The sequence below is a fragment of the Myotis lucifugus genome, unplaced genomic scaffold, assembly GCF_000147115.1.
Source record: "Myotis lucifugus unplaced genomic scaffold, Myoluc2.0 scaffold_601, whole genome shotgun sequence".
Classification (NCBI taxonomy): domain Eukaryota; kingdom Metazoa; phylum Chordata; class Mammalia; order Chiroptera; family Vespertilionidae; genus Myotis; species Myotis lucifugus.
The window spans coordinates 336,970-349,705 of record NW_005871649.1 but is presented as its reverse complement, the minus strand read 5'-3'; the positions used below and the strand labels follow the sequence as shown (position 1 = coordinate 349,705).

General features: G+C 54.6%; 1 protein-coding gene across 1 annotated transcript; it reads right to left on the bottom strand.

Moving 5' to 3' along the window:
- Window positions 1-5,319: 5,319 nt before the first annotated feature.
- Window positions 5,320-12,734, bottom strand: RHOU (ras homolog family member U; the record flags this gene model as incomplete). Its single annotated transcript, XM_006104743.2, has 3 exons — window positions 5,320-6,091; window positions 10,185-10,243; window positions 12,641-12,734. Coding segments are annotated over 3 exons (612 nt in total), but the record flags the coding sequence as incomplete, so codon positions are not given.
- Between the last annotated feature and the right edge of the window lie 2 nt (window positions 12,735-12,736).

Here is a 12,736-nt window from a genome sequence, read left to right as displayed (position 1 = left end):
AGCGATTTTCCCAGAGTTCACTCGGGTAGAATGTCCCCAGTGAGGACCACGGAACGAGGGACCAGGCTTTCCTTGTGTGTGTTTGGGGGGGAATGCAGATTCCCGGGCCGCGCCCCAGGCTTCCTGAGTCTAGACTCCTTGGAAGGGGAACCAAGGAATCTGCATTCCATGACCTCGCTGGGGTGCCCACCGCCTACCCAAGTTTGAGGACATGCAGGGCTCCCCACTCCAGGGAAAACCGCGGCTCAGGAGGCCTCCAACGTCATGGGAGTGAAAAGCATCCGGAACCGAAACAGACAATTCTCCCCGCATTCCCGCAGCGAGACACTCGGTCCCTGGCTTCCTCGTCGCAGCTGGTGCCGGCACGGGTAGGCGTTTTTATTTTATTGTATTTATTTATTTTTAGAAATATGTTTTTATTGATTTGAGAGAGAGAGGCAGTGAAAGGGATAGAGAGATAGACACATGGACGAGAGAGGAACATTGATTGCCTGCCTCCTGCTGGGGATGGAGCCGGCCACCTGGGCATGCGCCCTGAGCTGGAATCAGCTGGGGAGAGGATGCGTTTAGATACAGGTTCTGACGGACCTGCCTCAGGAGACCAGTGGGCTGGACCCTTCTCACCTCCGGGGCAAGCGCAGTGACCCAAGTGCACCTCCGGGGGCCGGCCCAGGCCCAGCCCCCCACATGCCTCCTCCGTGGGCTGTTGTCAGCAAATTCAATGAAATCACTTATGTGACTAAACATGCTCATTTTTTCTTTCTCTCTCGTTTTTGGTTATTCTACCCCCCCCCTTTTTTTAAAAATAGAAAGAGTATGCACCCTAACTAGGGCTCGAACCCACAGCCTGGGTAGGTGCCCTGACTGGGGATCGAACGGTGACCTTTTGGTTCACAGGACGACGCTCAACCGACGGAGCCACGCCGGCCGGGACAGGTTACTTCCTTTCTCAAACTTCTTGTAGTGCATCCTGTTGGCAGAAACCTACACCACGTGCAGGGACCTCACTACAAGTGCACAGGCTCACGTGACCACCTCCCGGGACCAGAAGCAGAACAGCTCCAGGGCCCCGGCTGTCCGCCTTCATGCCACCTCCCCACACCCCCACCCACGGATGACCACTCTCTAGTCCCGCAGACTCGCTTTGCCGATGGTTTTTTCTGTGAGGGAATAAATGAGATGACATAGCTTCCGGGTTTGGGTTCTTTTGCTCAACACTGTATTTGTGAGATCCACCCACACTGTGTGGATAGCTGCCAGCCGGAGGGGTACCGAGTTCCATTCCAGTCAAGGGCACATGCCCGGGTGGCGGGCTCGATCCCCAGTCGTGGGGAGCGTGCAGGAGGCAGCCGATCCGTGATTCTCTCTCATCACGGATGTTTCTATCTCTCTCTTCCTCTCCCTTCCTCTCTGAGATCAATAAAAAAAATATATTTGAACACACACACACACACACACACACACACACACACACACACCGAGGACCGCACAGAGGCTATAAAAATCTCTGCGAAGGAGCATATGGTTGTGACCTAAACAGTAATTCATAAAAATCACAGTTTTTTGGGGGGGGAGAGGAGATAGCAGACTGAACATAGGTCCACAGCCCCGGGAAGAAGACGCAGGACAACCCCCCTTCCCCCCTTCCCCCCCGCCCCCCGCCCGCCCCTGCCAGGCACTGGTCACTCTATGACCCAATCAATGCCTTCTCCCCTTTTACCATATTCGATGCAGAAGCGCATGCATCCCTAGGACAAAGAACCCACTCAACGAGTCCCTCTCGAGACAGAAATCCCCACCAGCGGCCGCGTTTGGGGGACCGAGAACATAGTGACACTGATGGGAAAGCGACCCCGGGCGGCACGTCGCTCTCTCCCAGGGCGCAGCAAGGACACGCGTGTGCACGCGGCTGGCCGCCCCGCAGGCCCTGATGTAGCCCAGCAGATGCAACGAGGCCGTTTGCAAACGCGAACTTGGCGCCCAGCCCAGCCGCTGATTCATCGAAGGCACAAGTGCGTCCCTGAGCCACTCGGAGGCGCGGGTTTCCTTGAGAGTAGAGTAGAGGTGAGGGCGAATGGGCTTCGTGGAAACCAGCTGAGAGAGCAGGAGGACAGCCACGCGGTGCTCACGTCTCTCAAGAACGGATCGTAGTGTTTGGATTTAGATAAATGCCTGTTAGAGTTACAACTGACAAGTTCCATCTCTCTCTCTCTCTCTCTCTCTCTCTCTCAAATATATTTGTATTGATTTCAGAGAGGAAGGGAGAAGGGGAGAGAGAGAGAGAAACATCCATGATGAGAGAGAATCATGGACCGGCTGCCTCCTGCACGCCCCTCACTGGGGATCGGGCCCACAGCCTGGGCCTGTGCCCTGACCAGGAATCGAACCGAGACCTCCTGGTTCACAGGTCGACGCTCAACCACTGAGCCACACCGGCCGGGCTTTCCATAGTCTGACAATGAGACTATATTCACTTGATGATTTAGAAAACATGAAAATGAGCCGTTGCTAACGGTCGCGTCCACGCCCGGCTTCTTGTCCGATGACTCATCCTGTCCTCCCGGCTCCACAGCAGCCACACGCAGGGCGATAGCTTTCCAACGTCTGTTACGCATCCGAGCATTCGACCGGCAGAATCTGTGCCCCACGTGGGGCGCCGGGGATCAAGGTCCCCCAGTTCCTAAGCGGCCCGGGGACTGACATGTCTTTGTCAGTTGATGATATGGCGATCCTGTTTAAACGGTGGCGAGGTTAATTGTTAAGAAGTTAATTGTTATTGCTGCAATCCCAGATAACTCTGTCTCCCCGGGGGAGACTAATGAGCTTAGAAAGTTTCAGGGAGAGCACATCTGAGAGGGAACATGCTTATCTCTGTCGGGCTTCCTGTGAGCAGCGGAGTAAGTTCTCGAAGGGCAAGGACTCCAGGCGCTGAGTTTCCGACAGAGGTTGCATAATACAACCATCTACGTCTCACGGCAAACGCTCACTCTCATCAGCGTCACTATCTTCTCTATTTTGTACTATTTGAGTCTCCCCCTCCCCTTTTCTTTTCTTGTTTTGTTAATTCTCACTCGAGGATATATTTTTCCATTGATTGATAGACAGAGTGGAAGGGAGAGGAAGAGGCAGAGAGAAACAGGGATGTGAGAGAGACACATCGACTGGTGGCCTCCTGCACACACCCCAGCAGGGCCGGGGAACCTGCAATCGAGGTTTGTGCTAGGGCTCTTTTACCGTTTTATGTTTTTTTAAAAAATAATATATATTTTATTGATTTTTTTTTTTTTTTACAGAGAGGAAGGGAGAAGGATAGAGAGTTAGAAACATCGATGAGAGAGAAACATCGATCAGCTGCCTCCTGCACACTCCCTACTGGGGATGTGCCCGCAACCAAGGTACATGCCCTTGACCGGAATCGAACCTGGGACCCTTCAGTCCGCAGGCCGACGCTCTATCCACTGAGCCAAACCGGCTAGGGCTAAAAGGGTTTTATATACTCTGTGCCCTAAATCACTTCATTCGCCCAAAGATAGTAGAACCCCGCCCCTGTTGCTGGAATGGGGAGCAGATGGGAACAGTGGAAGCATCCACACTCTACGACGTCATCCAGCTGTCTGCGCGTGCTCCGAGAGCTGCCAATTTTCACTCGTTTTCATGTGCTTTCTCCCCAGAGAAGTAAGATTCCAGGGAGCGTTGAGGCGACCTATTGTGTCAACCATTGTCAGAGTCATTCCCTCCCGAAGAGAATACAGGCGACGAGTACCCCTTTCACCACCAGACGTCCTGGCTTCTCCGTGGACAAGATAACACAGAAGATCCGCCTCTGTTTATCCTCGACGGGCGTGCATCATGGGCCGCACCAGCCCCGGCAGCCTGAACCTTCCTTTCCCCAGTTCATCCCCCGGGGGGCCCAGGGGTCAGGTCCTTGTGCAACCCCCTCCCCCTCCCACCCGCACTGGCTCTGGGCGTGGCTTTGGGACTTGCTTTGACCCATGGACATTCACAAGCCTGGTGCCACCTTGAAGAACGGGGTGTTTCACAAACATGTGGTTTGCTCACTGCCTGAAAGTGAGGACCAGCTGAGCCAGGGGCTGTGGTCTCTGCACCCACCCTGCTCCTGGTGGTCACCCCGGACACCCCCACCGCCCCCCCCATCACGCAGCACAGCCCTTGGCGGACATTTCCCTGAAAGACTGCGGATTGAACTGGTTGGTTGCACAGATTTTAAAGCAGGTTTTGAAAGAGGTTCATGTTTTGTTTTCAGATGGTCCTCAGGTATGTGTGTTCAGATACTCTTCAGATCGTGTCTAGATACAATCCAAAGGAAATCTGATTGTCCTAGAAAGTGTTAACAGGAAGAGGAAGCCACACCTCCTTTGATCTGCTTTTGTGCCCATGCTTTCTCCTATTCTCTGTTCACAAGTCTGAATCAGCAGCAAATACAGCCATACATGCATACATACATGCGTGTGTGTGTGTGTGTGTGTGAGCGCATGTACATTTTGGCTGACTCAAGGAATAAAAAGACATCTTGTGTCCCACAATCATTTGCTCACATCCCTGCAGATGGGACAACTTAAGCATGGAAGTTTAAGGACAATTTAGACAGCCCGGCTGATGTGGCTCAGTGGATTGAGCGTCATCCTATGGACCAAGAGGTCCCGAGTTCCGATTCCCGGTCAGGACACATGCCCAGGTTGTGGGCTCCATCCCCAGTGTCGGGTATGCAGGAGGCAGCCAATCGATGATTCTCTCTCATCATTGATGTTTCCATCTCCCTCTCCCTTCCTCTCTGAAATCAATAAAAAAATATATATATATATATTTTAAAAGGCATTCTTAGCTTAGGGCTATGCAAGACCAGGCCCAGGTCTACATTTCAGTTACAACAACTAACTTTCAGGTGTATAATAATGGTCGAAGCCTGGAAAACCCCACTAACCCATTTCCCCTGTTTGGTCTGCACAGCGCCGTGTAGTTAGTGGGATGGCTGCGCTGGGTCTTTTTAAACCTCAATAGGAGCAAATTTGTGCACCAGGCCTCTAGTATTTCTATAAATATATATATATATATATATTTTAAATGTAAAGGTGGTCTTTCTGTAGATGAGATGGACTTAAAAAATAACTCTGGGTGGCCCTATCCCCCCTGATTTTTGCTTCTTGAAAAAAGTACAAAAACTACGGAGTTTCAAAGCGAAGAGCGGTCCTCACGAGAGCCAGTCTGTGTGTACAACACACAGTGCCCGGAGTAGCCCTCGATCGGGGGACCCCCAACCCCCCCCCCCCACTCCCTTCCGTACACTACCATGCGGCACCATTTCACGCTCGACCCCCAGGTCTGAGGCGTCTTTTTAATCTTAGATAGAAATCAACGCAAAGGGCTAGAGCTCTACAATTCCAAAGGCATGAAAAAAACGCTTAAGTTACTCCCAGAATCCGCTGCAGGCGAGTCCCGTCCCTCAGCTCAGACGAGCGAGAGGAAAATGAAAGGCAGGAGGGGTACACGGAGGGAGGAGGCCTCCCAGGGTAGGCGCGCGGCTCCCGACGCCGGCGGCCTGTGGCCCAAGGAGTCCTCGCGGCCGACAGAGCTTCTGATATTGTCTCCAGTCCTCCCCAGGGTCCCGCCAGCATCATACGAAGCAGCAGTACTTCTTCCACCAGGACTTGGAGAGCGTCCTCATTTTGTTCGGAGTCCTGCTCTTGGGCTTCTTTGGCGGCGGCTGCTGCGTGTCCGAGTACCGGATGCCGGCCACGATGGCCGCGTCGAAGACCTCCTTGAGGTTCTTCTGTGTCAGGGCGGAGCACTCGATGTAGGAGGCGGCCTTGACCTCCTCGGCGCACAGCTTGGCCGCCTCCTCGGGCACCGGCTTCTCCTTGCACTTGTCCAGCTCGATGAGGACCTTGACGTCTTCCCGCAGGTCCGACTGCGTGCCCACCAGGATGATGGGGGCTCTGGGGCAGTGGCGCCGGATCTCGGGCACCCACTTCTCGGTGACGTTCTGGAAGGAGGAGGGGCTGACCACGCTGAAGCAGAGCAGGAAGATGTCCGCGTTGGTGTAGCACAGCGGCCGCAGCCTGTCGAACTCGTCCTGCAACCAAAGCACCCGGAGTTATTTTTTTAAAAAAATATGTTTTTATTGATTTGAGAGAGAGGAAGGGAGAGGGAGAGAGAGAGATTGAAACATCAATGATGAGAGAGAGTAATTGCTCCGCTGCCTCCTGCACGTCCCCTGCTGGGGATCGAACCCGCAACCCGGGCATGTGCCCTTGACCAGAATCGAACCCGGGACCCTTCAGTCCACAGACCGATGCTCTATCCATTGAGTCAAACTGGATAGGGCCACCCAGAGTTATTTTTTAAGTCCATCTCATCCACAGAAAGACCACCTTTACATTTAAAAAATATATATATATATATATTTATAGAAATACTAGAGGCCCGGTGCACAAATTCGTGGCCAATCAGGACAGGCTGGTCAGGGGGAGGGGACATAGAAGATTGGCTGGCTGGCCCCACCCCCGATTGGGGTTGGGGGGCATCGGGGGTGGGGCTAGCCAGGGGGAGGGGCCACAGGCAGTTGGCCAGCTGTCCCCACCCCCTGGTCGAACTGCTGGTCAGTATAACTCCAGCCCAAGGGGACAATTTGCATGTTAGCCTTTTATTATATAGGATCATCTCCGAGTCAGGGTGTTCCTATATCTCACCGCCCACAGCCCTCTGCGGCACTGTATTTGGCTTCGCAAAAGCATTCACTCGACTCTCTCGTAGGAAGATATTGACATCATCTCGTTCCTGTTTGACATTTCTGATTGTGGCTGCTGAGCATCCTCAGGTGTCACGTGACAGATGATTTCCTGGGGCCGGGAAAGGCTCCGTGTCACCCAGGTTTTTTGTGACGAACTGCCAAGCTCTGATTATTTACACACGGCCATTCACGTGCACATGACTCAGCATCCATCTTCCCAGGAATAAAGGAAACCCGGGTGTGTTTCATGTGGACGCCCTTTCTTCGTCTGGGCTATTTCCATCGCCGGGTGACAACGGTCTAACGATATTAAAGTCGACCGGCTCACGAGATCGGGAGTGACGGGGGCATCTCAGAACGTCCCTGGCCCCTGGCCAGTCTTCTGGAAGCAGAAGTCAGAAAGAAGAATGACTTGGGTTTCTTCCTGCCAACTTCGAGCTGAAAGAATCAACACAGAAACTCGACCAGGTAGAGACCATGGCCCGGCTCTGAGGTTCAACTGCTGAAACGTTCCCTCTGTTCTCCGACGCCCCAAAGCATAAAACCGAGAGCCGCTGTGAGGTCAGCTCCCTGGGGCGGCTGCACTCGCTCTTGGAAGGCACTCACCCCTGGCCGTGCCCTGGCATCTGGGGTTGCGTTACCAGTAAAAAGAGAGGCAAGCTCAGGGGCCGGGGCCCGAGACGGGGCGGGCGTTGGACACGACTTCTGGAGCTTCTGGCGGAGGGATTCGGGAAGCCGAGCAGAAATGAAACCCTCCTGCTCATTGCCCGACCAGAAACCCTAGATATTTGCTGAAATAAATGCAACGCACATGTGTGCGGCGAGGCCAAGGGGGATGGATGTACCTTCTTTGGGTCTGTGGGGAGGATCCGGTTCAGGAGCCGGGCCGGCCAGGCAGGCCGCTGGGCAGCAGGTCCGTTCAGCTGCAATCTGATTATTATTATTTTTTTTTTTTGGTATACAGATTTTTTTCCACGCGCCTCCTGGGTCCGAAGGCTGGAGGCTTTTCAGCTCCTCTTGGCAGGGCTACAACGGATCCGTCTTCTCGCAGCGGCGCCCCCTCTCTCAGATGCCAAAGGCACGTCTCCCAGAGTCCTCGGTGACGGATCAGCTTTCACTCGAGTGAGACTGTGAGTCCGGTGTTTAAAGCTCCTTCTGTGCCCACCTGGCCTCGCCGACAAGAAAACCCGTGGGCACGAGAAGCGATTTCTTGGCGATTTCTCCCGCCCGGAGAGCTGGATTCTTGCTCTGAGCTTCCGTAGGAGTTATATTGACCAGCATAACTCCCCGGGTTATGGCTCCCTGTGCTCACTCTGCTGGAGCTGGGAACGGGGAGAGCTGAGTCACTGTGCATCCGCCAGGCAATCCTGGGTACTGCCTGGAGGAGGGGCGTTCCCCTGGCTGAGTCAACACGAAGTGAATATGGCAGGAGCCAGAACAAGTCCTTTAAAAGGTAGCTGATCAGCTCTGGAGTAGGTGGGGAGAAAGGGCCATCGCTTTGGCCAGCTTTGCCAATCGTCAAAACCAATACTAACTGATACTCAGGGAGCGGGAAACAACGAACTCCATCTTCCCAGCTGTATAGATTTCCCAGTGATTTTTAAAAAATATACATTTTTATTGACTTTTTACAGAGAGGAAGGGAGAGGGATAGAGAGTTAGAAACATCGATGAGAGAGAAACATCGATCAGCTGCCTCCTGCACGCCCCGTACTGGGGATCGAGCCTGCAACCAAGGTACGTGCCCTGGACCAGAATCGAACCCGGGACCCTTCAGTCCACGGCCCAATACTCTATCCACTGAGCCAAACCGGTCAGGGCATATTTCCCAGTTTTTATAGTTGGCTGTCTACAAATCTTCAGATAAGTAACCTCATTCAGGACGTAACCTAACTAGGCCATCAGGTAAGAAACACTAGTATAATCATTTCAATGAAACACTGCTGGGTGACCGGACGAATATATTCCGAAAACCCCCAAAGCTTTGCACCTTAGCACCCAACCCCTCTATTCTCCAAACATAAATGTCTTTCGTGAAAATACTTCTCAAATGATTCACATGTTTCTCTGACTTTTACTTATTTTCTTTTAAAATATATAATTGTTATTGATTTCAGAGAGGAAGGGAGAGGGAGAGAGAAATAGAAACATCCATGGTGAGAGAGAATCATGGATAGGCTGCCTCCTGCACGCCCCACACTGGGGATCGAGTAAGCAACCCGGGCCTGTGCCCTGACTGGGAATCGAACCACGATGACCTCCTGGTTCATCGGCCGACCACTGAGCCACGCCAGCCAAGCACAACTTCTTCTTAAAAGCAAATGGTCACGTGGCAACACTTCAGAAAGCAAGGGAAGCAAGCACTCCTCCCTGCCTACAAGATAGCCCCCGGGCACTTTCGCTAAAGCTAGCAAGTGCTGGTCATGGAGTCCTTATCGGAACCTACATGCTTATTAACCGTCATTCTGGCAAACTCAGAAGATGGCACGCTGGGTTCTAAAGAGACCAGAGCCCGGCCGGCGGGGCTCAGTGGTTGAGGGTCGACCTATGAACCAGGAGATCAGGGTTCGATTCCCGGTCAGGGCACATGCCCGGTTGCGGGCTCCATCCCCAGCGTGGGGCGTGCAGGAGGCAGCTGATCAGTGATTCTCTCTCATCATGGATGTTTCTCTCTCTCTCTCCCTCTCCCTTCCTCTCTGACATCCATAAACATATATTTAAAAGAAAATAGAGGGAACAGAAACTTCGGTGGCTTGAGAGCCGTGCCAAGGCGGGGACTGAGTGATGATGAAACCCTGGAGCTCTTGGTGATGTCCACACCCCTGTATCCTCCCCGTCACTCCCCCGGCTGCCTCCTCCGAGAGCCTGCCCCTCAAGATAAGAGTAAATGTTCACGATTCGAAAGACTGGGTTCCGGCCCAGCCCTTCCCCCGCAGCTCAGGCCCGCTCCCGCCACCGCATCTCTGCCCCCAAGGACCGCAGTGGCCCTGGGGAGTCGAGCCCCAGCTGAGGGAGGGGCACAGGGACACGGACGGACATAAACCCCATCTCCTCTTCAGGACAAGCCCTCAACATCTGGCTCGTTGCCCTTTAACACACTGATTCTAAGATACGACCAACTTACGTTGAGAAAGGATTACAAAGCATTTTTTTTCCCCCCATAAAAACCAGAAAGTAAAACAGGATCAGAAACTCTGGTGAGGTCAGAGCTGTTCTTGACCCTGCTCTCCCCCGTCCTGCCCACCCACAGCTGGCCACACCCCGTTTTACGGGCGCAGAGATTTCCCGCACGCCCGCCTCCCTCGGAGAGGGGCCCACGGCAGGGGTGGGGCGACGGCGTGCGGGTGCAGAGTCACCCAATGGTGGAGGGAGGGTGCTGGGAGGCCTTCAGGGAGCTGTTTCCTGTCCCAGCACGGAATTGGGATGTGATACTGACCTGTCCCGCCGTGTCACAGAGCTGCAGTCTCACAGGCCGCCCATCCACGGACACCACAGCTGAAAAACAAGACCAAAAGGATTAGCGGGGGTTGTCTCTTAACCACTTGCCCAAGAATCATCGTTTTGGCTGCCCCACCACCCTCACTCGGACCCTGCAGCTCCTATGCCGGGTCCCCCAATCAAAGGCTTGCCTAAAACGAGGAGGCCCACAAGGCATCTTCTAGATATATAAAAGGCTAATATGCCAAGTGTCCCCTCAGGAGTTCGACCAGGAGAACGGGAATTCGATCGCTCGCTATGACGTGCACTGACCACCAGGGGGTGGTGTGGAACATGGTGGGCGACCAGTGGCAGCAGAGCACGGGTGGCAAGGGAAGGAGAAGGAGTGGGGAGGCGGGGAACCTGATTGGCCCTTATTGCCAGCCAGTCCTAGGGACCCTACCCATGCACGAATTTCGTGCACTGGGCCTCTAGTTTAAAATCTATATATATATTGATTTCAGAGAGGAAGGATGAGAGGGAGAGATAGAAACATCCATTTTGAGAGAGAGTCATTGACTGGCTGCCTCCTGCAGGCCCCCTACTGGGGATCCAGCCTGCAACCCCGGTATATGCCCCGACTGGGAATGGAACCGTGACCTCCTCCTGGTTCATACGTTGATGCCCAACCACTGAGCCATGCTGGCCGGGCCACAAGGCATTTTTGTGAACCACCCTCCAGGGATGACAATTCCACCCACTGCCACCGATGAGGCAACCCCCCCACCCCCACCCCCACCCCGAGCCTTCGGTGGCTCCCCAGAAGGGCCTGCTTCCCAAGATTTATTTTCCGGCCACACTCGTTTCAAAAGACCTAGAAACAACACCGGGAGGGTAAGGGGAAACCAACCTTGCAGCTTCCCAAAGCCTCCCAGAGAGCTGTTTTCCCGTGGGAAACGGCCCGAGACGCCCGGCGTTTTATCATGAAACTGTAGCTGGTTTTGAGAACGTGTGCGAACCCTGGCTGCCCGCACTGCCCCGTTTATCAGGGAGGGCTCGGCTGATCTGTCCGTGCCAGCTCCAAGGGCGGGTTCACGAGAGAAAGGGGAAAGAGAGTGTGCCCCCCTGGCCGCAGAGTGGGGTCCCTGGGGAGCGGCCTGGAAGGTTCTAGGGAGCTGAGCACTCAGTTCTGCCTCAACGTAACTTTCTACATCGTTCACGAATCCGGCTATTCGTCCGTGGGACCCACACAGAAGGGGAAGGAAACAATGCCATTTAGGTGGGCAGGTGGGAAACTCAGGGGCCTAGCACCGTGTATCCAGGGCACGTCGGGGATGGAGGAAAGCAAGCCCCTGCCAATCATGACTTTTTTTTTAAAGACATTTTAAAAATATATTTTATTGATTTTTCACAGAGAGGAAGGGAGAGGGATAGAGAGTCAGAAACATCATGAGAGAGAAACATCGATCAGCTGCCTCCTGCACATCTCCCACTGGGGATGTGCCCGCAACTAACGTACATGCCCTTGACTGGAATCGAACCTGGGACCCTTCAGTCCGCAGGCCGATGCTCTATCCACTGAGCCAAACCGGTTAGGGCAATCATGACTTTTTAAGAAGGGAGAAGCATTTAACACACACACACACACACACACACACACACCAAAAAGACGAGAGAGAGTGCGTGTCTCACACTAGTTTCTGTGGACTTCCACTTTGCCCTAAATTGCAAAAAGACCTGAAAAATCCAGGTGAAGGAGCCCTTTATCTCTGCATCCACCAAACCCAATCGCATAGCACCCCGTTCCCAGGAGCTTCAGTAGCTCAAAGAGACGGTGAAAAAGATGATACTGAGAATCAAACAGCCAGTGGGGGCGGTGGGAGTGGGGGAGGCCGGGGCCGGGCCGGGGCCTCAGAAGAAAGAAATCCTGTTTATCCTCCGGCTTAACCCCGACCTAAGCCTCCGCCAGGCCCGCCAGGACTCCTTCCACTAAAGCAACTCTTTTTCCGCCCCCACCGCGGCCCTTTGAAGCGGGGATGCCCCACCCCCGCCCGCCCCGAGGTCAGGGCGGACACCGAGGCCACAGGTAATGGCACCTGCGCGCCCCCTTCCCGGGACCTGACGCCACGCACCTTCTCGGCGCAGCAAACGGACCGGGCCACCTGCGCTCGACCTGTTGGACCCGCTCAGCGTCTCCCTGTAAACTCCCAGGCTCGCCCTCCCGTTCCCACCCCCCCGCCGCGGGCTCAGGTTTTGGGCTCCCCGTCCTCACCCCGCTCGCGGGCCCCCCGGGCAGGGGGACTGTCTGTCCCGGCACTCCGCCCTGGGTCGGATCCCTGGCCGCAGCCGGGCCCGGGTCCTCGCGATCCCCGCCCCGATCTCCCTCCTCCGGGCACCCGGTCGGTCAGCACCGCGCCCGCGGACGGCGCCCCCACGCGCGCCCCCGGCCCCTGCGCCCCCCTCCAGCCGGCTCACCCGAGAAGTTGTCGAAGGCGGTGGGGATGTACTCGGTGGGGTAGCCGTAGGTCGTGTAGCTCACCACCAGGCTGGTCTTGCCCACCGCGCCGTCGC